Raw genomic sequence first — 23,141 nt, 5'->3', positions numbered from 1 at the left:
TACACTTCTAGACCATCAGTACTGATTACAGTTGCACAGTTTTTGTAGAGGAGGGCTTTCTAGATGTCTACATGCTCAACAGTATTATAAGGATGAAGTTGTCTTCTAGAGACTAGTTAAAATCCTGCTCCTCATCTCCTCCTCCCACTGTGGTACCACTGACTGAACACCCTGCAGGCTCCGATTGAAGCCGTCCACGTTTTCAGTGGCGGCATCTTGGAAGTTTTCTCTGCAGGGGAGGAAAAAAGGGTCAGTAAGACTTCAGTTGTCCAGTTCTACTCTGAAGTTGTGTAATATGCAAATTATCAGTCCTAATATTTGTCAGCAAATGAGCACTTTGAACTCGGGTACTTGCCTGTTTCTTTGACCTTCTGATTACAGCAAATGACTGTCTAATGGAAAAAAGCAGATGTGAAAATGATAAACTCTTAGTACTGTCTGGTATCTTCTCATGGAAAGAAACCGTTCAGCCCAGCAGTACTGTGGCTTTTCCAGCATTGACTGCACTCTTAGTTCTGCTTTACATGCCATTGCAGCATTGATACTGGTGTTTGACACACATTGGTAGCAAGTATTTAATTTTGTCGTAGCCCTAGATGGCTCAGAGTGGATGGAAGCTTCCTCTAGAGGGTGTACAAATGATATTCAAAAGGTAGAGACTGCCTCTGTTTAATCTCTTTGCAGTCCTTGAAAACAGTCCTTGCCTGGCTAGGAGCATCTCCTCCATCTGGGTAAAAGAAACGTGTGTGCCTGAAAGCACTCTCAGCTTTGATCCCGTCGTCGTTCTTCCCCTTTAGACTGCACGGTTTCAAAGCTGAGGTCCGCGCTGTCTTCCTCGCTGTGACTGTTGGCCATTACTCTTTTTAATGGGCAACTTGAAAACGTCAAACAGGGGGAAAGGTCGGATCCCCAGAGAACAGTCCATTGGCCAGGTGAGAGTAGCTGAGCAGTCGCTGAGACTGGCTTTTGTTTGTTCTTACCAAAGTCCAGCACAAGCCAACTGCTGCTTTAATTCAGCCTTCTGCAGGGAACGTTCCAAGATCTCATTCTGTGCTCATAAAATTGGAGGCTATGGTTAAAATACATTATACATGTATTAATTTCTGCTTTTGAGAGAAAGAGGAGACCTGGCCTTAAAGATTCATCTGCCTGATGCCAAGCTGTCATGTGCCAAGCAGTGCAGGCATAGTGCAAAGTCCTGGCGAACCAGACAGCTTACGCTTCCCATGCGCGCTCCGTACTGGGTTTCCCTGTGCATCCTTACGGCACAACACATGGCTCACCATCCTGAGAACAACTGACTGTTCAGTGAAGTGCGAGTTCTTTCCAACAGCTGTACCTCGTGTGAATTAGGCTGTTATTTACACACTGGCTTTTTTTCAAGTGCTAGAGAGGCTGCAGATGCTCTGGCCCATGGAGATAGGATGAAAGCCTTTGCCAGCTAGAGGAGAGGTGAAGAGCCACTTGGAATGACAGCTTTCCAGACACAGCACAGAGAGGAGGAATAGTTAAACAAGCTACCTGAGGCTTCTTTGTCTTGCAGTGCCTGCCAGTATGGTAGGAGATAACTCCTCATAACTACGAAGCAGAGCAGGCAGAGGCTTTAAGGCTTTTTCATAGGTGTTTGCTTCTACTGAGCTGTATTTTAACTGCTGAATGCCTTACTGTGCTGTTGGATGACTCAACATGTTTTAACATTGACAGGCTACTTAATCTGCTTATCTGTTGTTACAAACAAATTTTTAATAATAAAGGAAGCTCAACAGAAAGCTGCAGTGCAGCTGGCTGACCACTTGCATAAACTACTACTTTCCTATAGCTGAAAATGATGAAACCTAGAGAGAAAAGTGACTTCAGATTTATTCCAACTGCAGTTCAGTAGTAATATTTAGTGTTTTGAAATTGCACAAGTATTTTGTATTTGGAGTGACTGAAACTAGAGGCAGCATTTACACCTATGGATAAATCAGTTAAGAGGCAAAACATTATACATGAAAAGCAACAGTCCAACGTCCCAAGGTTAATGGCTAGCTAGCGTTTGGCTCTGAAGATTGCATCAGCACGAACAGTTTGCCAACATCTGACAAATTCCACATGCGGTTGTAAAAGGCAGTTGACACTTTTATTTCAGAGCTTAACATAAATGCTAAGATCTCTGTTGTAATTTGAATTAACATAATAGTCTTGAGACCTATAAGTTGTGCATCACATCTTAAAGCAAGTTTAAGTACAAGTGAGGGAGTAGATGCTGCAGCACAAAAATAGCCTGATCCTTCATACCAGTTTAAAAACCAATCAGCTAAGTCATAGGCACTTCTGTCTTGCACTATAGTATTTGAGCCACAAGTGATGGATGATGAAAGAGTTAAAGCTTACAGCAGAGTTTTAAACCCCAGTCTTACCGAGTGGGTGAAGGTTAAATCATCCTTCCAAGCTTCCAAACTCATCACTTGCCCTTCCACACAGACATTCTTTAACGTTAAAAGCTACTATAAAACATACTTACCTACTGAGGTATGGGATTGTTGATTGCTCCCATTTCTCTGTGGCTCTCTAGGAAGAGCTTTCTATTGCTGTTCCTTACACTTCAGTATAAAAATACACTACTAAAAATAACTTCTGCCATAAAAGTGTCTTCCAAGCAAGGTGAAAGTAGCATTACCCACTCCTAGGCTATTGGGTGCAGCTGGGAGACACTACGAAAGCTCTTGCGGACTTCAGGTGCAGCAGCTCACATGCAGGTTAACCTGACAAGCTGTAACAGTCAAATAAATCCTCAAGAAAGATTTTTCTGATTAAGGAAAAATATTAGACTGGCCTAATACGTTGCAAGTCAGATCCCTCAGATGAGTCCCTCTGCTTAGGAAGACGAACACCCTGGAGTTACCACACAAATTCACTTAGCCCCCTTAGTTAGAAGAATAAAAAGTTTCTTTTACAATTTCTTTTTCCCCAAAGCAGCACAGGGGCGAGCCGTTACTTCCCGTCCAACACCCCTACTAACAGATTTCCCTGTGCTCATCATGACTTTCCGTATTACTGCAGCAGGAGATGTGATACGATGCCACAGCTCAGGCATTAGCTATAATCATGCCCTTCTGTCCCTGAATAGCTGATGCTCGGCTGTAGAAGCCACAACAGCATCAACCTGCTGTGAAGGACACGAAGCCTTCCACCATACCAGCACACCATTAACACATCCACCTATTCACCCTTACAGACACTATCATAGTCCTGAACACATCACAAATCCTTTTCTCTCACTAGCCCATGAGCGAGACCATGTACAAGGGAGGGAATATGACTGCCTGGAAGAATTCCTCTGTTCTCCTTTGCTCTAGTCTAGTTTTTGTGGAAAGAGGAATTCAATACTTAATCCCAGCACTTGGAAGAGTAAAACAGGAGAGGCTGTATCCAGTGCTGTATGTGTCACGCTCAGAAATTCTCTATAGGAAATAGAAATTCTCCGTATTTAAAAATAAAATTAAATTAAAGGGTCCAACAGTTGGATACCAGCCAGTTCAGGTAAAAAAAAAAAAGTTAAAAAGCCCACACAGCTCACTCTGGTATTTTCACCATACTCCCTGCAACAGTAAAAAAAGCTTAAGTGCAAACACACAGATTTCCAAAAGCTCTGAAAGTGCTTTGGAGACCAGAGGGGTAATCAACCATTGGCTGTCGTGTCTCTCATTGCAACGTCTTCATGAATGTCCAGCTTGGCCTGTACGGTCTTGCAGCCTTTATCGGAGTAGATTTTCTGCTCTTTTGGGAAGAAAGTCATCTCATCAGCCACTGCTTGAACAACCTTCTCATCAACAGCATAGCCACGGGCTATCATTTCAGCCCTGATGCACATCTTCACGTGCTTGTGCTCCAGAGGCAGGAAGGGGACAAAGTAGTCAATGAGATTCCTGTCAATGAGGCTGCTGTGCCACAGTCCACCTGGAGGAGTTGGGGGGAAAGGGAAAAGCAGGGCAGGGTCAAGAGATGAAACCTGTCTTACGAAGTAAAAGGAATTTCCCATCTTCTGGGGAAAGTGACTTACTATTCTTGTTATTGAAGACTCCTACAGATAGCATGGGCTCCAGGTCTTTCAGCTGAATCTCTTCCCTGCGCTTTCCACTTGTCCAGAAGTCAAGAGCTGCTTTGTTAATTAAGTCACCACCTGCATTGCTATTCATAAAAGGAAAATGCATAGTGGTGAATACAGATACAACTGAACCAGAATTTCTTTTTTTTTAGCTGCTTACATGTATTAATAATCTTCTTGATGTCAAAAAAATCATCAAAACAGAAACCCGTAAGCCAAAATTTAGGGAAAATCTCCAGTTCCTTAAATAGCTGTCAGTGTGTGGTGGGTCGACCCTGGCCAGCAGCCAAGCACCTACACAGACACTTGCTTACTCCCTCCTGCCTCAGTGGGATGGAAGGAGAAAATGGGAAAACAAAAGTGAGATGACTTGTGGGTCCAGATAAAGACAGTTTCATAGGTAACAGAAAGAGGAGAAAAAAAAAAAAACCAAGGAAGACTAAGGAAATCATTCACCACCCCCCCAGTCTGACCAACACCCAGGCAGTCTCTGAAGAACCATCACCTTGGAAGCTGAAACCCCCCTTCTTTCTCTAACCCAGTTTTTTATTGCTGAGCGCGACATACATGGTGCTGAATACTCCCCTGGCCAGTTTGGGTCAGCTGTCCCAGCTGTGCGTCCCCTCCCATCCTCTTGCCCACCCCCGCCTACTCGCTGCGGGCAGCATGGGAAAAAGAGGTGGCCTTGAAGCTTTGCAAGCACCATCCAGCAAACAGCCAAAACACTGGTGTGTTATCAGTGCTGGTTTAGTCACAAATCCAAAACACAGCACCAAACTGGCCGCTCTGAAGACAGTTAAGTCCGTCCCAGCCAGACCCGATACACTGTGCATCCATCTCAGAGAAATTCCCCAGAATCTGGACTCTCATAAGACCTGTGCTCTGGGCCAAGGCTCATGTGCCCAGCACGCCGCAGTGGTCTGCTGCACAGTGTCAGACCTGCTCCACCACAGCCACAGGCCACTCAACAGCTCACAGTGCTGCTTCCCTCTGTCTTTACAGAGAGGGTCTCTGCTCCAGAGCGGTTCTTTTGCTGATCTTTGAATGAGATCCCATAGGAACATCATTATCGTCATAAATAGATTCATGTCAGTATCTCATAATGACCAAAATAGGTGCTACAGACCTGAGGAAGATGAAGATGGCTTTCCTGTAGGACACCCTATCAACGTGCTCGTAATAGTCTAAGAACGGCTTGATGGCATCAATGAGACCTGGATGCATTTTGTCCATCTCATCAAAAATGAAGACGGAGTAGGGACAGGCAGTGACATTGCCCCGAATCCAGTTCTGCAGTTGTTCCTGGAACAAGAGGTTGAGAAACACTGAAAAACCAGGTCTCCTGGGGATGTACTGCAAAATATTTCTATGGGGCAGCCTCTGGGGACACCCTTTCACATGTCAGCATCACACACTCATTCTTTATACTTTTTCTTGACCACAAACTCTGTGACTGATCCCTTTAACAGCTGACATGGAATTTAAACGTGAATTCTTTTCCCACTCACAGATGAGAGACACTCTCATTCTTTCTGCCTAGTGTATGGATGAGGCACAAAAACCAGGCTGAAATGGGAAGTCTTGGAGAAGAGAAAGCTTCTTTTTGTTTTAAAACAAACAAATCAGTGTTTCCTCTTTCATCTATGAGAATTTCATATACCTACAAACATCAAAACATGAAGATCAGAATGGTGCAATGTCAAGGAATGAAGTCACTTGATAAATCTCTCATGCAGGCCACGCTTTCCCACAGAGTAATGTGCGGTGGAGTGACCTGGCAGCAGCCAAGCACCCCGGCAGGATGGGGCAGAGAGGACAAAGAATAAAAGTGAGAAGATCAATGGGTCACCATAAAGACAGTTTGATAGATGATGGAAAGAGGTAAAAAACAAGCAAAGGGAATCACTCATCCCTCTGACACGTGCAGACCAATGCCCAGCCAGCGTTCGAGCAATGGCCACCTTAGAATCCAACACTCCCTGCTTCTTCCCTCTTCTACTCCAGTTTTTATTGCTGAGCATGACAGTTTATGTTACGGAACATCCCTTTGGCCAACTGGGGTCAGCTCTCCCAGCTGGATGCCCTCCCAGTCTCTTGCCCACCTCGGCCTGCTCGCTATGTGTGGCAGAAAAAAAGCAAGTTTTGAGGCTGTGAGATGCTGTCCAGTAACAGCCCAAACACTGGTGCATTATCAACATGGTTTTAGCCACAAACGCAAAGCACAGCTCCGCAGGGGCTGCTCCAGGGAGAGTTACCTCCATCCCGGCCGACCAGTACGCGTAGTTTTAACAACCGGATTCTTTCCTAACAGCAAGCACGGCAGGAATCAGCAGATGGCATCAGTGAGAGGACAGCACTAGGAAATTACTCTCACTTTAGATTTCTTGGCATTTTGGTGCCTTGCTCTTTCACTTTCTAAACGCGTTTCTCCCTTCGTCTCTCCTGACCACCAGCTTTAGAAACAGCCGGCCGTACACCTCCAGTTGTCGGATATCTGGGGGACACGTGCAGCACAAACAGCCAAACCCCCGTCCGAGGGGGCTTAGGGACTTGGGGTAACGGGATTTCCTCTTGTGTCCCTCCTCACCTTGTAGAGCTTGAGCTGGTCATGGTGGGGGAAGTGCAGGGTGGCCAGGAAGAGATGGACGAACTTGCTGCGCAGGCCGGCGGGGTGGACGTGCTCCGCCAGGATCTGGCTGAGGAAGTTCTTGCCGGTGCCGGCCCAGCCGTGGAGCGAGAGCGTCAGCGGCTTCTTGGGGCTGGGGTTGTTGCTGAAGCCCATCACCGCCTTCAGCACCACGTCCTTGGCCAGGTGCTGCCCGAAGAGCTTGGTGTCCAGCTGCGCCTTCAGCGCTGCAGGGAGAGGGAGGGCTCAGCATCGCGCGGCCACCAACGGGTGCCAGTCACTAGCCACACACCAGGCGAGCTCGGCACGGCCACTGATGGGTGCCAAGTACTAGCCACACACCAGGCGAGCTCGGCACGGCCACTGATGGGTGCCACGTACTAGCCACACACCAGGCGAGCTCGGCACAGCCACTACTGAGTGCCGGTCACTGGCCACGCACCAGGCGAGCTCAGCACGGCCACTGCCGGCCATGGGTCTCAGCACGGCCACTGCCGGCCATGGGTCTCAGCACGGCCACTGCCGGCCATGGGTCTCAGCACGGGGGGCTGCCCCGAGCAGTGACCGGGTTACCGGTATCCCGGGCCGGGCTGCGGCGCCCAGCGCGGCCCGGCGCCCCCCGCCCCGCCCCCGCCGTACCGGTGGCGTTGAAGCGGTGCCCGTCGCTGGGGCAGCACTCCACGTAGCTGCAGTAGAACCGCGGGTGGGACAGGTAGCCGGTGAGGGCCGAGGCCACGCCGATGGCCAGGCCCACGCTGAGCGGCTCCAGCGCCGCCAGCCCCGGCAGCAGCAGCCAGAGCAGCCCCGCTGCCCGCAGCATGGCGGCTTTGCGCCCGCCGCTTCCGCCCGCCACCCGCTGCGGGCGGGAAAAACCACCGCCCCGCCCGCCGCCGCCATCTTTGTGAAGGGCAAGGGCGGCGTTGGCCGCGCCGCTGATGACGGTGGCGGGCCGTGACGTAGCGGTGGGGGGGGATGACGTTAGGGGCGTTACGTGACGGCATTAGTAGCGAGGTGGGGAGGCGCGGGGCATCCTCGGGGCGTCCTGACCGCCTCCATCAGCTCGGGGCGAGCCTCGTCCGGGCCGTCACCCCCCGGAGCGGCCCGCCCCGTCCCTCCCCTCCACCCCACCCGGTTTTCCCGCGAGGCACCGGCGCGGATGGCGCTCCCTGTCCTGTGCCACAAGCATGAGCCTCCGCTCCCTCTTTCCCCGCCAGCCCCGCGGCCGGGGGCACACCGACAGGCACGGGGGGCTGCGCTGGGCAGAGCGAACCGTGGCGGAGCTGCCCGCAGCCTGCGGGAGGGATGCTGCGGGGACACGGTGTGCAGAGCAGGAGGGTTTTTCTGCGTCTTTTCCATTTACCCGTCAGCGGCACCGGCGTGCGGCGTTCCGCACCGCAAACGGCTCGGCCGGGACGGGGTCACCGCCGGTGCGGCGCGGGCGAGCTGCGGAATCCCAGAATCACAGGATGTCAGGGATTGGAAGGGACCTCAAAGGATCATCTAGTCCAATCCCCCTGCCGCAGCAGGACCGCCTAGATCAGATCACAACCGGGAATGAACCGGGATGCTGCCGCGGACCGGGACCTGCTGCACAGCGTGGGAAACTCGGTCTGCTCCGTGCTTGGGTCGCCGCGCCTGGAAAGCAGCAGCAGCGGTGCCGAAATCCTGTGCGATTTCTGTGAGGTACACGAGTGACGGCCAGTATAGAACAGACTGGTACTCTTACTGGGAACGTTATTTATTGATAGATTTTATTAATTAGGGCGATGCTAGGACTTGCGACCAAAGTGGAAGATTTTCCTCTTTAACACTGTTTGGGAATGTTTCTGAGGCAAGGAGAGCAAACTTCATCACCCATTTATGTCTCTCGTCTGCATACTCTATGCCCCAATTGTTGCAGTGTCCTGTGTGTTTATTCAAGGGCTCTACAGAAGGTGTCTCTGATGTGCAAAAGCCCGAACCGCTTCAAGGAAGAGTGTGTAAACTGAACTGCAGGGAAGGGACAGGGAGTTACTGGCTCTCCTATCTGCTGTGGTCTTCTAATAAGAAGACAAGGCATTTGGCCTTGTAGTGCCTAGATGCTCAGAGTCACTCTGGAGGCTACAGTCTTGCAGCCTTTGCTGGAGTAGAGCCTTTCTTCGTTGGGGTAGTCGGTCATTGCCAAGGCAATCTCTGCGATGAGGTCTTCATCCTCAGGATGCCCTCGCATACGCAGCTCCTGCCGGGCACACTCTTTCACATGTTTATATTCAAGAGGAAGGAAAGGGATGAAATAGTCGATCAGGTTCTTCTGGATCAGTTGACTGTGAAAGAAACCGCCTGGAAGAGAGAATGGGAAGCTTTACCATTGGAGTCCCGTGGAGGCCAGTGTGTTGCTATACACTTTATGTATCATTTTGCAGAAGACACAGCACATCGGTAGTCCTGGGACTGAGCTCTGAGCCCAGAGGTACTCACTGTTTCTGTTCCTAAAAATTTCCTCTGAGAGCAGAGACTGGAGCTTCTTCACAGGAATGTCTTCCCTTCTTTTCAGCCTTCTCCAGTAATCAAGGGCAATCTCTGTTATCTTATCTCCGCCTGCATTGCTGTTAGGAAAGAGATTCGCTGGCTCAGAGCTGTATCTTTGCCATCTTTGTGCTCAGATCTGGGTAGTGGTTTAAGTCATTTTGTGTGAATCTGCACTGGAGTGGAGGTGACATGTCCCTACATGTGGGTGTTGCCCGGAGATGGGAAGTGACATGGACCACACTATCTCCCAAACGACAGCAGTGTCTGATGGGATGAGCTCTCCTCTGGCACAGTGCCTTGAACTGTGCATTTGTCGCTGCAGGAGAGCGGGGGAATTGGTCGTGTGTTTGAACATAAAGTCAAGCCGAGAAGTACGCCATCCCAAAGTTTGGGGTTTGGGCTTGCTTCAGTCATGTGATGTGAGTAGGGCCAGGGTGACATTCAGCAAAGGGATTTCCCAGGAATAATACCTGGAGGAATTGTGCTCCCTTGGTCTGTGTATGCAAGTGGTCTTCAGTAGGTGAGTTTTCCCCTTTCTGCATCTAAAGATCTCCCTAGGGGAGACTCATCCGTCCTACAAAGACCTTTCTGCCTAATGGTGGTGTTACAGAGCTGGAGAAAACTTATTTACTGACCGTTGTGGAAGTGGCATCCCCAGTACTTTTGGAAGCCAACATGGATACTTGACAGTTTCCAATTCACTTGAGGAATGGGAGCCTTTTCAGCCCTGGGACACTCTTTATAGTTTTGAGTAGCTCATATCTTCTAGCTGACATGATGGCTGGGCATGTTCATTGACAACATGCTGTAAAGACAGACAGCAAGGGACCTTGAACTGCTCAGCCACACTGCAGTCAGCTACAAATCTATCAGCAGCTGTTACTCCCTTTGTCCGTGCAGATTCTGTGGGACTGTAATTCCCTTTTTGCCTTTGTCTTTCCTTACTTCAGAAAGAGGAAGATCGCCTTGCCGTAATAAACACCATCGATCTCTTCATGGTAGCCAAGAAATGGCATGATGGAGTCTATCAGGCCATGTGGCATCTGATCCATTTCAGAGAAGATAAAAAGGGACCTTGGACAGGCACTGACATTGCCCTTAATCCAATTCTGCAGCTGCTCCTGTGAGAAGAGGCAAAGTTACCTGGGATTTTCACTCACAATTGCAGACAAATTGGAGAAAGTGAGATAAAGCTGGAAGTACCTTATAGAGATGGACGTGTGAAAGGTGTGGGAAATGCAATGCTGTGCTGAAGTGGTGCACAAACCTCCTCCTTGGTATATTAAGCTGATAGAGGTTCTTTGCAATGATAGTGCTGACAAACGATTTGCCTGTTCCAGTCCAGCCATGGAAGGACATCACCAGGGGCTTCCTGGGCCGTTTGGAGTGCATATTTGCGCTCAGAGCTCTCAGAACTATCTGGATAGCAAGATGCTGGCCAAAAACTTTTCGCTCCAAATCCATCTTTATAACTGAAGGAATGAGGGGAGAGAAGAGTCAGAAAATGCTATATTATTCCTGCTTTTTTTTTGGTTGCAGCTGAATGACCATCAGGGAGAACAAATGTTCGCTGCCCTCCAGCCATGACAAGATTGTGAATCAGCGGAGAATCCAACTGAGGAACAGACTCATGAATCAAACTCTCCATGGCATTTATGGGAAACAAGCAATTTGTATGAGATAGGCAGGAGTCCCAGCGGTATTGTGGCTCCTGCCTCCTCTAAAGTCCTAGGATGGGATGTAATGTATTTGCAGAGACTTGTTCACTGCATGTGCTAAATTCTTGTTAACTGTTTTTGTGGCATCTAGCGTACCTCACTTTTATAGAAAAACGTGCTTCTGTTGCTATGTCAAGTTCTCTTAAAAAAGTACCGCAACTGGTGTTTCAGTGGTTAAAGTACTAGAAAACAGCCAGTTTGTAAGCAGCCAGAGCTGGTAGGAAGTGGCATACTGAAGTACCTGGAAGGCACGCAGATCTCCAACAGTTGAGGATTTGTTTTGAAATCTGCGTCCCAGCTCTGAAATGAAGCAGTATTTGTAATCCCATGACAAAGGGAGGGGGGATTTCCAGGTGGCAGGATCCAGAGTTTATGGTTAAAAGGTTGCGTAAGCTCTTTTTCAGCCCATGCATTAGTTCCCCACAGGCAGAGTGAAGCAACCCTTTCTTCCCCCGTCACCGAGGGCTGCCAGCCTGCCTGCCTCAGGGAAGTGAAGCAGCATGTTTCGAATCAAGACCTATCACTAATTGCTGCTCATTTGACATGTATTATAGGCATCGCCAAGTGAGGTGTGGGATACCACTGGGGTGTCCTTCTCAAGAAGATGTGAGATTATTTCATTAGCTCTTAGCCTTGAATTCACCTCCAGCATTTTGCCTGCTTCTGCCAATATAAACCAAGACACCAGAAGGAAAACGCTCCAGTACTTCCATGAGAAGCAGGGTACGTGACTGCTTGTGGGATAAGCAATTTTAGTTGGTACAGCCTTTGCCTTCTAGAGCCACTGTGGGCAATAACTCTTATCTTTCCACAACCATCCCAAAAGAGGCTGGCACTAAAAAGGAAGCCCTCCCCACCCTAGGAAGGGCCACCAGCTGGTCCCACTGACAATTTGGCTCGAGGTGCACTTGCCGCTTCCTTACCTGATAAGTTCAGTGTGTCCTTCATATTGCAGCACTCCAGGAGACTGCACTTGAGCCAGGAGTGAGGGGAGAGGAGCTGCCACGCAACAGCAGCACCTCCCATGAAGACTGAAGTGCTGAGAGGGTCCAAAGCTGGCGTCAAAGTGGGCACAAGAAAAAAGAGTACAGCAGCATTCGTAAGTCTCATGGTGAGAACCGAAAGTCAGCCTGGCTCAGCAGGAAAGGAAACCAAAACAGAAGCTGCAGAATAACTTCCTGGACCGTGGGGTGTGAGACTGTTGAAGAGGATGGAAGCCAAGTCTCCTGTAAGCTGGAGGTGTTAATGAGTTAACAGGCTTATCACACTACTCCTTAGGCAGTGAAAGTGTTGGAAGCAGGGTATCGCTGTATGAGTAGAGTGAGAGTTTCATCAGAACAATCCCAGCTCTGAGGTCTGTGGGGAGCAGGACTGGAACCTCACTGCATCTTAACCAAGGTGCTAATTGGTCTGGTGATTAACCAGGAGCATAGCGATGCTTGTTTTGGGCTTAGTTCAGAGTGGGCTGTGCCCCTGGCATCGCAGAGCCCAGAGATTGCTGTAGCAGTGGCTGGAGCTCTGCAACGCGCAGGACTGAACACGTCGGAAAGCTGCTTTATTAAAACCAGCACAGATATATAAAACTCAGCACAGATATTTTGTCCTGACAACTTCATGACCCCTCCCAACCACCAAAGGAGTGTGTTTGCAAAGGGGAAGGACAGACACTAAAACAGCTTTCATTTTCTCGGCAAACACTTTTTTTTTGTAAATGAAAAAATGTGAAAAGCACTTTTAAGTAATTCTCATTTTATTTTTAAAATCTCATTGAAAAAACACCAAGCAACGTTATTTAGTATTCAAAATACATGCGCAAGATTTGATGTCTCTCTTGAAACAAGCGCCCTGTGCTGCCGACTGCCAGGCACCCGGGAAGCCCCGTTGTTCCCAGTTTTGAGAGGGTCCTCACTGTCAGCTGCCCTTGAGTCTTGAGGTGGGCACACCTTAGACTCTTGGTTTGTTATTCCAAGGTAGTTTGCCCACATGACTCACCTACAGAGGGGTGTCCTCAAAGCCCCAGGGTTTGGGCTGCCGAGGAGCTAACACCTGAGGAGTGGGACTTGCTGGGCTTTTGGCTGCAATCTCTCTATTAGGAGACCCAGAGGCTGCATAGAGGCCAGAGGAAGGAATCGACAGTGGCATATGCAGGTTTCCATGTTGCCTGGCCTCTGTCAGAGCTCTCCTGAAGTCAACTCAGGTGATATTTTTACAAAGGTCGTTTAATACGCTGAAAAAATGCTGGGAATTTTCCAGTCAACTGTTTCCTTGATGCAGCGGCCTTTGTCTGTGCTGAACACTAGATGGGGTGTCACGCAAAGGTTTTGGTCCGGGATTTGCAGGGTAGAACTACTTTTGTAGAAAACTGAGTCATGCCTGAGAAAAAACTGGAGAGTACGCATCCGCAGAGCTGACCACTTGTGTTATGAAATGTGATTTCTTGGGATACCGCACAACCCAGCCCTCATGGCTGCTCAGGCTTCACAGAGGACACGAGCTTTCCAGGCGATTTCAGCAGGGGACTGAGAACAGCCAAAGTCATCTTGCAAAGGAAGATGGAGAGTTTGAATAAAGAAATGAGGCTGTTTAGCTGGGATCTGTAGATTTTCTTGGCTGTACATCTGAATTAAAGATGCAAGCAGGTTGTGTTGTTCACCTCACAGATTTCAGCAGATACTTCAGCATTCCTCTGTAGAAACAGAGTGTGGTCCCATGAACACTGAAATGGATCGTCACCCCCAAATCTCTCTGGGATAAAGCATAGTGCCAAGTCATGTCTTACAAAGGGCAAATCAGTTTCACACTGTATGGTCACCCTTTCAAATCTGGCTGGCATGGAGCCTCTTCTGACTGATGTGCAAAGGGGACGATGAGACGTCCCCATTAAATTTTTCATTGTGCTCTCGTGTCCTTTCACAAGGTCTCACCAGACTAAAAGGGGGTGCATCTCTCAAAACGCAGATAGAAAATGCAAAGTGATATGCTAGAAACAACACAGAGAAGGCAAATTACCTCATCTATGCAAAAAGAAGGGGTAGCAAGGGACACATCTATCGATCTTCTCATTTCCATGTGGGAGGGAGGTGGCATATATTTCCTATACAACAATAGGATGTATGCTGCATAACAGGTACCAGATGGGTGTTTAAATAACCTTCAGCTGCAACATGTCATGCTGTTATCTCATTATCCCTTACAAGTTAAATGGGTTCAAGCTGGGCCCGGACATGGATGAGATGTCTAATAGCGGTGGTGAGGCTGACATTGATGGCAATTTCCTTGAACAGCTGTCTGGAAGCTCCAAGTGGAGCACAGACCCTACAACACACACTCCACAGCGCAATGTCTTGTTGCCTGTTGTGTTGTGCTGATGAGCGTATTTTTCTTCTGTCCCAATTCCCTCCTGTGCCCTGGGCACAGAATTGGCGTCCTGTTATGTATCCACACTGCCCCCCTGACCAGCGTAGGGGTGGAGGTGGTCAACCAGCAGTGGGTCATCTTGAATCAGCTGCCACAAGCTGAAAGTACTGAAAATTTGTAGCTGAGAAGAACTTTCAAAAAGTGTTGGTTAGGGGTATCTGCGATTTGCAGTGTTGATCAGTGGTGGAAGCGGTGTGGTGGGAAGGTGAGGGTGTGGGAGAGGTAAGGACATGGGAGGATTACAGGAAGAGGGAAGGCAGGTATTTGGGGAGCAGTGAAGCGAGCTGGAGGATACGGGTGTTTGCAGTGAGTAATTGGAAGTGCTAAAGCTATTGTGATAGGGGAGGTCATGGAGGTGGGGTGGGTGTGTTGGAAAGGGAGAGATAAGGGATGCAGAGATGGAGTACTTAAGGCCAAGGGTGAGGGGAGAAGAAAGTCCCAGATGAGAGCTTTGCCTGGCCTTACTCTGCTTTCAGTGTGTTGAAATTTTCTGTTACCCACTCACAGTTTGATTTGTGCATTGTTGGTTTCAACTCAGCATTCTCAAGGCTTTGGACTTGCAGCCTTCATGGCAGAGAGCCTAGAGAATTCGGGATATGGCTGGTTAGCGTGGCTTTCTGATCACGAGGCAGCATACCTCGCAGTTGGCTGGAGAGCCAAGAAACATAATGTCTCCGGCCAGGGGACAGGGTGCTAGGAATCGGTGTTGCAGCCCTGCCTGGAGTTCATGGAGTGCAAGAGGTTTCTAGGTAAGAATCGTAAGGTCAATGAATCAATGCTTTTCTCAGAAAAAGTCTGTATTTTTGTTGGAGAATGTATAAGGTCCTTAATATTTCTTTATGAAAGAGGTTTGATAGTGTAGCTGCAGTTTTACATGAGGTGCTGAGCTGGCAAGAAATTCTCGCTGAAGCTTTCTAATTGGAGAAGAAAAAGTAGGAGACTGTCTTTTCCCTGTATTCAGTTTAATTTCTACCTGAACATGTCCCTGTCCACATCTCTGGTTTCCCTGCCTGCTGACTGAGGCTAGACATTCCGTAACACTCAGAGTTTTTTTGAGGTGAGTTTGGTTTATTTTTGCTTCCCCCCCCCCCCCGCCCCCCCCGTCACTTCCCCTGTATGTGTGGTTTGGGTTTGTTTTCTTTTCCTGCTTCGATTTCAGCATCATCTTCCAAGTGCTCCTTATCCTAAACATAGAGATGAGGCAGCAACAGGAAAGGGCTGCCACTCTGACGTACATTGGGATCTTTTAAGGGTGGGATTGTGGTGGGCTTTATCCAAATACAGAGCCTGGCTAAACTCTGAGGATGATGCTAACGCTGTGGGAAGGCTCTGACTCACTGGAATGTGTTCCTTGAATTTTCTATAATGTGGCAGTAGCAATAACACAAGACACCAAAAACTACATTACTGTTGAGCAAACATTGTCTAATCCTAGCAACACCCAGGGAGTCAAGAGACTGTCATCCTTCTCTTGTAGGTAGGAAAATTGAGGTTTGCAGATGATGAAAGTTCTTAACATGGAAGTTCATAGCAAAAGGTTTAGCAATTCTGTTCTGTCTTTGAAATCTTTACTCAAGGGCTCAAGCCATGATTTGCCTTGGGCAGGCTTAAAAATCCTTGTCTGGGGTACAAAATCACAGAGTCCCTTGGGTCAGCGTGTGCTGTGTGAAGAGGGACTGTCCAACAAGGAAAGGTATGGATGAGCTTGGGATTTCAGTGAAGTGGAACATCACACACATGTCCAAATAACTCTATGCCTGTGAAATAATTCCTTTGGTCGTGTTTGAACCCTTGCAAAATTCTGATGTAGTAGTAGGGTTTTTTTGGTCTGGATGCTGACTCCAGAGAATGCAATTGAGAGGTTCTTCCCTACAAGAACAGAAAATGATTTCCTATCTGGATTCCCAGCTGTAAAGCCCTTTTGCCTGAGCCTGGGTTGCAGTCAGAGACCAGAGTCTCACTGTGCTGTACAAGCAGAAGGAATAACCAGCCCTAGGGACCTTACAGAGTTTGGATGCAGTGATGGTCCAGACCAGAGCTTTACTGGTCTACACTGGTACAGCACCTACCCAGAGCAAGGTATAGCAGCTGAGGATTGAGCAAGGTTTGCCAGTACTGCTGATGCCCTTTGGCCATGGTGAATGCTGACAGTCTCTGCAGAGGGAGACAAATGTGATTTTTAATCTGATATGAAGTGGTTTTCAGCAGGTGGAGCTACACAGGTTGTGTTACCTGGTAGGGTTAGGAGTGAAAGGGGAGGGAGAGGAGAGCAGGGGAGAGGAGGTGTTTAAAGCCACGCTTGATCTACAGCGTTGGTGTGGGTGAGGGAAGCAGCCGTCTCACGTTTCGTGCCTCCCGTGGGAACTTCCTTGAAAGGTAATGTTTTATAGATAAAAGTGCAAGGCGACAAGCTGGCAGGGCACTTCTTTGCTCTTTATATGGTGAGACTTGGTGCTGAAACCTGTTTGATCTTTCGGTCATACCCACTCCATCAAGCAATGATGGATGGAGAAAGTCTTTCTCAGAACAAGCACAGGGAGTTGTTTAAGTGCCTGGCTGCCAGACTGGCTCTACTCCTCCACAGGCCACTGTGTGCTCTAGAGGGAGAAGGGATGGAGGAATGCGGCTCTTTGGCTTTGGGAAAAATGAGGGGTTTCTATTCATCTGAACAGGAGATGCAAGGACTGCTGTAGTGACAGGCTTTGAGGAGAACAGTTTTTTTAATCTGTAGCTGGGTGATCTTAACAGGTGTCTATTTCTAAAATGGACTTTCATGGCATAGGCACCTCCAAGCTCATGTAGGTTTTGGTGCCAGGAGTGAAGAGGTTAAGGTGGAGCTTGGAGAAAATTGCTCTTAAGAGTTTAAATACCAGTGCTGCAAGGACACTGGGGCTCAGGTGGGTGTTTCATGAGCTGGCTTGGGTGTCTCCTGTTGCAGGGCAAGAGGGTACAGCTCAGGGTCTGATGGTACCACCCAAAGCCAGGTGCAAATAAGCAGCAGCTACCTATGGACCATGCAAATCCACCTGGGCTGGCAGCTGAGAGAGGCACCCTCGGGGCAGGAACGGAGGAAAGCAAAGCAGGGTGCAGGGACTGGTGTTTTACCAGCCTCACCTTTTCACCCCTTTCGGCAGAGCTGGCTCTGCTCCTGCCTATTTGCCTCTGGGTTCCGATTTCAAGGCCTGTGTTGTGCAAGATTGAGATGAATAATGTATGAAGTGGTAGTGATAGAGCCGGTGGACAGGCTATCTATTGGGTTGCACTTGCACGCTGGCAGTTAGAGTCTGTTTTGACTTGTAAACTAAACACTCCTGGTGCAGACATCCTCTGTGGTTTGGTGATTAGATCAGGGGACTGCATTTGGACTCTGGGGTCAAGCCAAGGTGCTGTCACTCAGCTCTGAGCAACGTAGGGTAAGTCCTATTATCTGTGCTGTAGGTTCCTCATTGGTAAGGGGATGCTGTGAGACTTGGATTTCACCCATCTCAACCCTGCCTTTGTTTTTTTCCCTTCTTTTTAAAGTTAAACCCCGAATCTGAAACTGGAGACTGTTCCTGTTTGGCTTTGACTGGTCTAGGTCTGGGCCTAGGACCTGCTTTCTGGTTTTGTTCTCTAGGCTGTCTTGGAAGCAGCTGGAGTGGAGCAGCTCTCGCGTGAGCCTGTCTGCTGTGTGTAGCGATAGCTCTTGTTGAGAGAACAAGAAATAACAGGAAAACTTTAGCCCATATTCTGTCTTAAAACTTGAATTCTGTTGCAAATAATGATTTAGGGATAAGTTATGTGAAAGGGATGAAACCTGAACCTGCTGAAATAAAAACCCACTATGCTTACATGGCGGGGAGGATTGCTACAGAAGAGGATTATAGGGCATGAGTAACGCAGTGCCCTTACTCCAGTCATGGGTTCTAATGTGGCGAGTGGCTTGTATTTCATCCAATGTACATAAGGTGGTGGTGTTATTAAGCAGATATTCCCATCCAATGCTTTGGGACTCTTAGGTGAAAGAGTATTTAAAAGGACTCCATAGGTTTTGGGTTGGATTAGACTCAGAGGCTGTATTCAGCTTGAGGTTTGCAAAACTAAACACCCTGCTCTTTCACCCGTCTACTGTGGAAGAGCCATAAATACAGGTCACTAAAATTAGCCTTGCAAAGCAGCTATTCTGACTGACACCTCTGTTATTCCTGCTCCTCTGGCTCCAGCTCATGCTTGAATAAAGTCTTCTGCCTGGTTTTGATCAGCTCTAGCAGTTGGCGTTGAGGAACAAGTAGGTTCACCAGAAGAGAGCAACTACTTGCTGCTGTAATAGTTCCTCCGTTTGTTCAGACAGGCCCAGTCTGGCTGCCCTTGGAGGGTTGTGGAGGTTACGGAGCTGGGCTTGGGGCCTACCAGCTGGTTGCAGGGCAAGAGAAGAGCACCAGACAGTTTGCCAGTGAAAGCTAAAGGACAGCAATGACTCTTCAGGTTCCTGGTTTGTTGGAGAGCCTCAGAGGGGATCTGTAACCAGAGAACAACAGGCACCAGCAGCCAGAAAACCTTGGTACCAGCGGTGAGGTCTTCTGTGCAAGGAAGGATGCAGTGATTTCTCTGGAGAGCACAGTGAGGAGGCTTCCTGTAAATTGCACTAGGTCTGTCCATCTCTGTGGTTTGGAAATCGGGCTGTTGACGCGGGACAGCCAAGCTGTCTCTCCTGTTCAGTGACTCGCCCTTGGGAGCTTTCCAGTCCACCTCTGACCTGTGTGCTGTCTCTTCTGCCTCTGGTGCTGAGAACAACTGTAAAGAAATCAGCCAGGGTAGCATCTCAATGCAGAGTGAAACCCTGAGATGACAAGCTATTGTGTAGCTATTTCCTCTAAACAATAGCAGACCTAAGCAACCAGCTGGAGAAAAACAGCTTTGTAGGGCCTGAGGTGGTCCTGTTGCATGTGGCCTGTTGGAGTTGACAGTCTCAGGCCGGTTTTCTAGAGAGAACTGTGTTCTCTACAGCCTGCCTGTGTTTGTCCGTTATGCCCAGGGTAGAGCTCTGCCCTGCCCATCCTGTACTGCAGGTCTAACTTTGATTCCACACTGGCTCAGTGCAAAATGAATTTACTCAACCACTCTGTTCGGTTGATAGAAAAAATGTCATCTTGTTTTTTTTCTAGGTTCTTTCTGGATTGGTTGGTTTGTGTTACTGAAAGAAAATAGGGGGAAAAAAATAAAACCCAGGAACAAATTTTCAAATTATGTATGTGTCCTGGGAGTTTGGAGAGGATTCCGTAGCTTAGGAGCATGAACTTGAGTGACTGCAAACAGACACTTACTAAGGTCCACTTACTCAACTGCTTTGAGTGCTGCAGTAGGAGAGGAAAAGTGTCACATCATACAGGAGCTCCTTTTGGTGGTTCTGTAGGTTGAACATGAAAGAAGACCTCTTGGGCAGGTAAATATCACATAAATTTGATGAGAGACACCAGCTCCACTCTCATCCCTTCATGGTTAGCACCACCCCATCAATCACACTGGATGGCTTTCCCAGTCTCCTCACTCCATCTCCCAGGCTTGTCTGGCCACATACTGGTGCACTGGAGGAGGCATGTCTGTATTGGTTCCTGTGGAGGGACAAGTGACACACTTACTGGAAAAGAATCAATGAGCAGTTGTCACTAGGTTTTGGTGTTCAGAGGTGTGTCCCTCTATTTATGCAGGACCAGATGAGAACTATTTATTCTTTCATTTCTGTGATGTTCAGCTGAAGTGCTCTATGAGGTCCTGTTAATTTATGCCTCACATCTTACTCTGAATGACCTGGAAAGTATCATTCCCATATGTTAGATATAGAGACAAATTCATTGATGTTAAATAAGGGTGGAGGATCAGGAAGGGATCTGAAAATGTTAGGTTCTTTTTCCAGGAGATATGTTATCTAGCAGGAAGAAAACTGTACTCTGCTAAAATAGAAGATTGTGTGCAGCACTTTAGTTTCCAGCTATTGTTAAAATGTATGTTTGAGAACTGGGAATGCTGTGGCCAACAGTGAGTTGGAGTGAGTTGAAAACAGGAGAATGGATGTGCTCTACAAAGAATGATGTTAAGTCCATTCTAATAGCATAGTGAGAGAGGAGACCATGCTGGAGGATACAGAAAGGCCCCAAAGGATCAGAGATTAGCAAGCCAGATCTACTGCCGGATGGCTGCGGAGTGAGTGTCCCAGATCTGTCTTCTCTAAGAACATATTTGGAATTCCTTCAGTTTGGGAGTAGCCCCTCCAGAGTACTAAATAACTCAGTGTAGAGTCATCCCAGACCCCTCAGTGAGGACTCGTGGACATTTAAAAGCAAAACAAGCTAGTAGGATGCTGAAGGACAGTTAGAGTGCAAGGGGTGAAATGAGTCAGCAGTCGTGCTGGTCATCTGCTTGCTTCAGCGTTGGAGGGAAATAAGAAAGTATGACTGGGATAATCAAAAACATGGAGGAATCTCCTTTGAAGAGAGATGAAAGCAAATGGGACTGTAGCAAAGCTGAGTAAGAGGCGATTTCACAGACGTGTCTTGAAGGTGGAGTACACTAGACAAAGCTGAGCAAGAACTACTGTTCTTCTGAAGCTTCTGCATGTGTCTCTGTGACATGAACAAGAGAGGAAGGAGATCTCCTAAAAAGATTATTATCATCATCATCATCTTAATTTAAATTGTGTTTCATTATGGAACTTATTGTCCCGGGAAGTAATTTAGTTTTAACAGTTTGGACAGTGACTTGGCGCATGTAATTATCAAGCATTACCATCAATCTATGACAACTAATTTGCAAGAAAAGAATTAAACCTTGTGATTCAGAGCTCGAGTTAATCTCTGACTTCTGAAGACTGATGATCCAGGGTGTATGGGGGCCAGAGAGCCTCAATCCATTGCTAGCTGCCACCGGGGCTCGCACTGGTGTGCTCCATGACTGGTGCAGCCCGGCAGGATCCCTGCTCCTGCTGAAGAGCAGCAGCTCCCTTCCACCAGCGAACACGCACACAAGCTTCCCCCAGCGTGGTATGGTGCAGTGCTGCTCCCTACCCCAAGCTCTCCTTGGGGGACAGCTCTAGCCCTGCTAATGTGGCCGCAGCATCCCATAGCCTCCTGTCCCTACGCCCTTTCCACAGCTGCCTTCCCACCTGGATCCAGCTTCTCCCCTGCTCATGGGGGAGCACTTCTTGTCCAGTTTTGGCCGAGTTGGTGGCACCATCAACAGTAACGTGCTGTGCTAGACAGATGCATTCCGCTGCTTTGTAAATGTTTGTAATGAGCACGTATCAACTTGTGGGGGGCTGTGTAGAGCAGTCAGGGTTGGATAAACACACGGTGGAGCAGATTTCTGGTCAGAACATGGATGCAACGACATGGCCTGCAAGTCGGAAGAGTAATCGAAGCATGGGAGCCAGGCAGGTTTCTGGAGTCCTACGGACGGATCATTCAGGAGGGGAAGAAATCTTAAGATGGTTAGCTCAAGCATTGCAGCCTGTGGAGTAGTGTGGAGAGGTTTCTCTACTTCCTTGCATCATTCAGGCCAAATTCTGCTCTTGATAAAGTCAGGGAATCACTCTGGGAGGTTGTATGGCCCTACATCCCCTTCCCTTTTCTCACTGTGTGTTTGGGAAATATGCACTGACTGTTCTTAACTTTCAAGTGTAGTAGATGTTGCATTGCACAGGGTACATAATCCCTGCTCCAGGCAGGAACCTGTGAGCTTTATTCTCTTCTTATGTCCTGCTCTGCTGCCTTGGGATGTGACTCCAGCCTGGGTCATGCTCTGTGAATGCTCCCACTGCTGTGAGCAAGAGGGCAGCTGAGACGACGACGCAATAAAAAGCTTCCAGGCAATGCAGGCTGTAAATAATGTGGCTAAATTACTCCCTGCTTCCCAGGCTGATTATGGGGAGGGAGCTTTTAGCATTGTGTATGGAGGGTATTTATTAGCAACATCAGAGTTGAGACCTGGAACACCTTTCTCTTGGCTGCTGAGATGCTGAAGCAAGCCCAAAAGACGCGTTGTGCGTCATTCAGTGCAGGGAAAAGAAAGGGAAAGTTTGAACATGCATCTGGAGCATAGCTATGGGCTGACAAGTTACTCAACTCAGAAAACCTCAAATTGCTGAGAAGCTCTGCCTTCTGCCTGACTCAAGACTCGTGAGAAGGAGGTCCTGGTCTGCTGCTCTAGGAAGCCCATCTGCCCTCCTTCTGCCAAGGACCTTGCTCTGAGAAGTGAGAGCATTTAGGAGATCAGCATGTGTGATAAAGAGATTTAGAAAAGATGACCTATATGGAAGAGTGGAAGGAATTGCTGCTGTTTAGTCTAGGGGTGATGGAGGGGACACAGAGAACTTGGAGTTTTAAAAATAAGCTCTGTGTTTTGGAAAGCTTTGTGGTGGGTGAAGCTCTACGGCAACGCCATGGAGGAAGGCTTTCCTTAGAGTCTGACTTGCCAGGATGGTGTAGCCACTCTCAGCTGCAGTCAGAGACAGGCAATGAAGTGCTGACCTTTCCACTCCCTCTTGTGCTGCATTTCCACATCTCTAACCACTTGAAAATGCCTTTCTGTTGAAAATGGAACTTAGAAGGCTTTAAAATGGTGAGCTCTGAAGCCTGCTCTTCTTCTAGGGTTTCAGGGCAGGGTTAAGAGCCCAGGAGCTGAGAGGTACCCACCTGCCAAAAAATGTCCCTGTTCTTAAGCTGGGCACCCCATTGCACTTCTGAGGGTGAGCAGAGCCCTGAGGATCAACACAGAAGACGACCACAGTCCTTGGTCAGGCACTGAAGAA

At 48.3% G+C, this 23,141-nt stretch overlaps 2 protein-coding genes across 3 annotated transcripts in view; both read right to left on the bottom strand.

Annotated features, from left to right (window-relative positions):
* The window catches only part of LOC104369991 (torsin-1B), a 117,701-nt gene extending 110,165 nt beyond the window's left edge, over positions 1-7,536 (bottom strand). The window contains exons 1-5 of one of the 2 annotated variants that reach the window (XR_015222783.1): positions 7,356-7,536; positions 6,678-6,943; positions 5,217-5,392; positions 4,046-4,173; positions 3,205-3,942 (exon numbers count right to left, since the gene is read on the bottom strand). Coding sequence is in view for 1 of the 2 variants with exons in the window: in XM_086624995.1 (XP_086481121.1) it covers positions 3,665-3,942; positions 4,046-4,173; positions 5,217-5,392; positions 6,678-6,943; positions 7,356-7,536 (1,029 nt within the window). In the remaining variant the exon portion in view is untranslated. Of the gene's footprint in view, positions 1-2,816; positions 3,943-4,045; positions 4,174-5,216; positions 5,393-6,677; positions 6,944-7,355 lie in introns of those variants that run through there. The other variant, XM_086624995.1, reaches the window with a different exon arrangement.
* A 1,254-nt stretch (positions 7,537-8,790) lies between these two features.
* On the bottom strand, positions 8,791-12,103 carry LOC104376377 (torsin-1A). Its single transcript, XM_086625449.1, has 5 exons — positions 11,866-12,103; positions 10,428-10,696; positions 10,170-10,345; positions 9,174-9,301; positions 8,791-9,035 (listed from the first exon to the last, which is right to left on the bottom strand). The coding sequence occupies exons 1-5, from the start codon at positions 12,050-12,052 to the stop codon at positions 8,791-8,793; spliced, it is 1,005 nt and encodes a 334-aa protein (XP_086481575.1). The 5' UTR covers positions 12,053-12,103.
* Between the last annotated feature and the right edge of the window lie 11,038 nt (positions 12,104-23,141).

The sequence above is a fragment of the Tauraco erythrolophus genome, chromosome 22 (genome assembly GCF_009769465.1).
Source record: "Tauraco erythrolophus isolate bTauEry1 chromosome 22, bTauEry1.pri, whole genome shotgun sequence".
Lineage (NCBI taxonomy): Eukaryota > Metazoa > Chordata > Aves > Musophagiformes > Musophagidae > Tauraco > Tauraco erythrolophus.
The sequence above is the reverse complement of the archived record's forward strand: the minus strand, read 5'-3'. Positions and strand labels throughout refer to the sequence as shown.

Bases quoted from the DNA above. Each gene is read 5' to 3' on its own strand.
- LOC104376377 (XM_086625449.1), bottom strand. From the start codon at position 12,052: ATGAGACTTACGAATGCTGCTGTACTCTTTTTTCTTGTGCCCACTTTG. The intron at 10,697-11,865 runs GTAAGGAAGCGG...TCATTCCTTCAG, and splicing joins GGACACACTGAACTTATCAG to TTATAAAGATGGATTTGGAG. The intron at 9,302-10,169 runs GTAAGGAAAGAC...CTTTCCTAACAG, and splicing joins GCGATCTTCCTCTTTCTGAA to CAATGCAGGCGGAGATAAGA.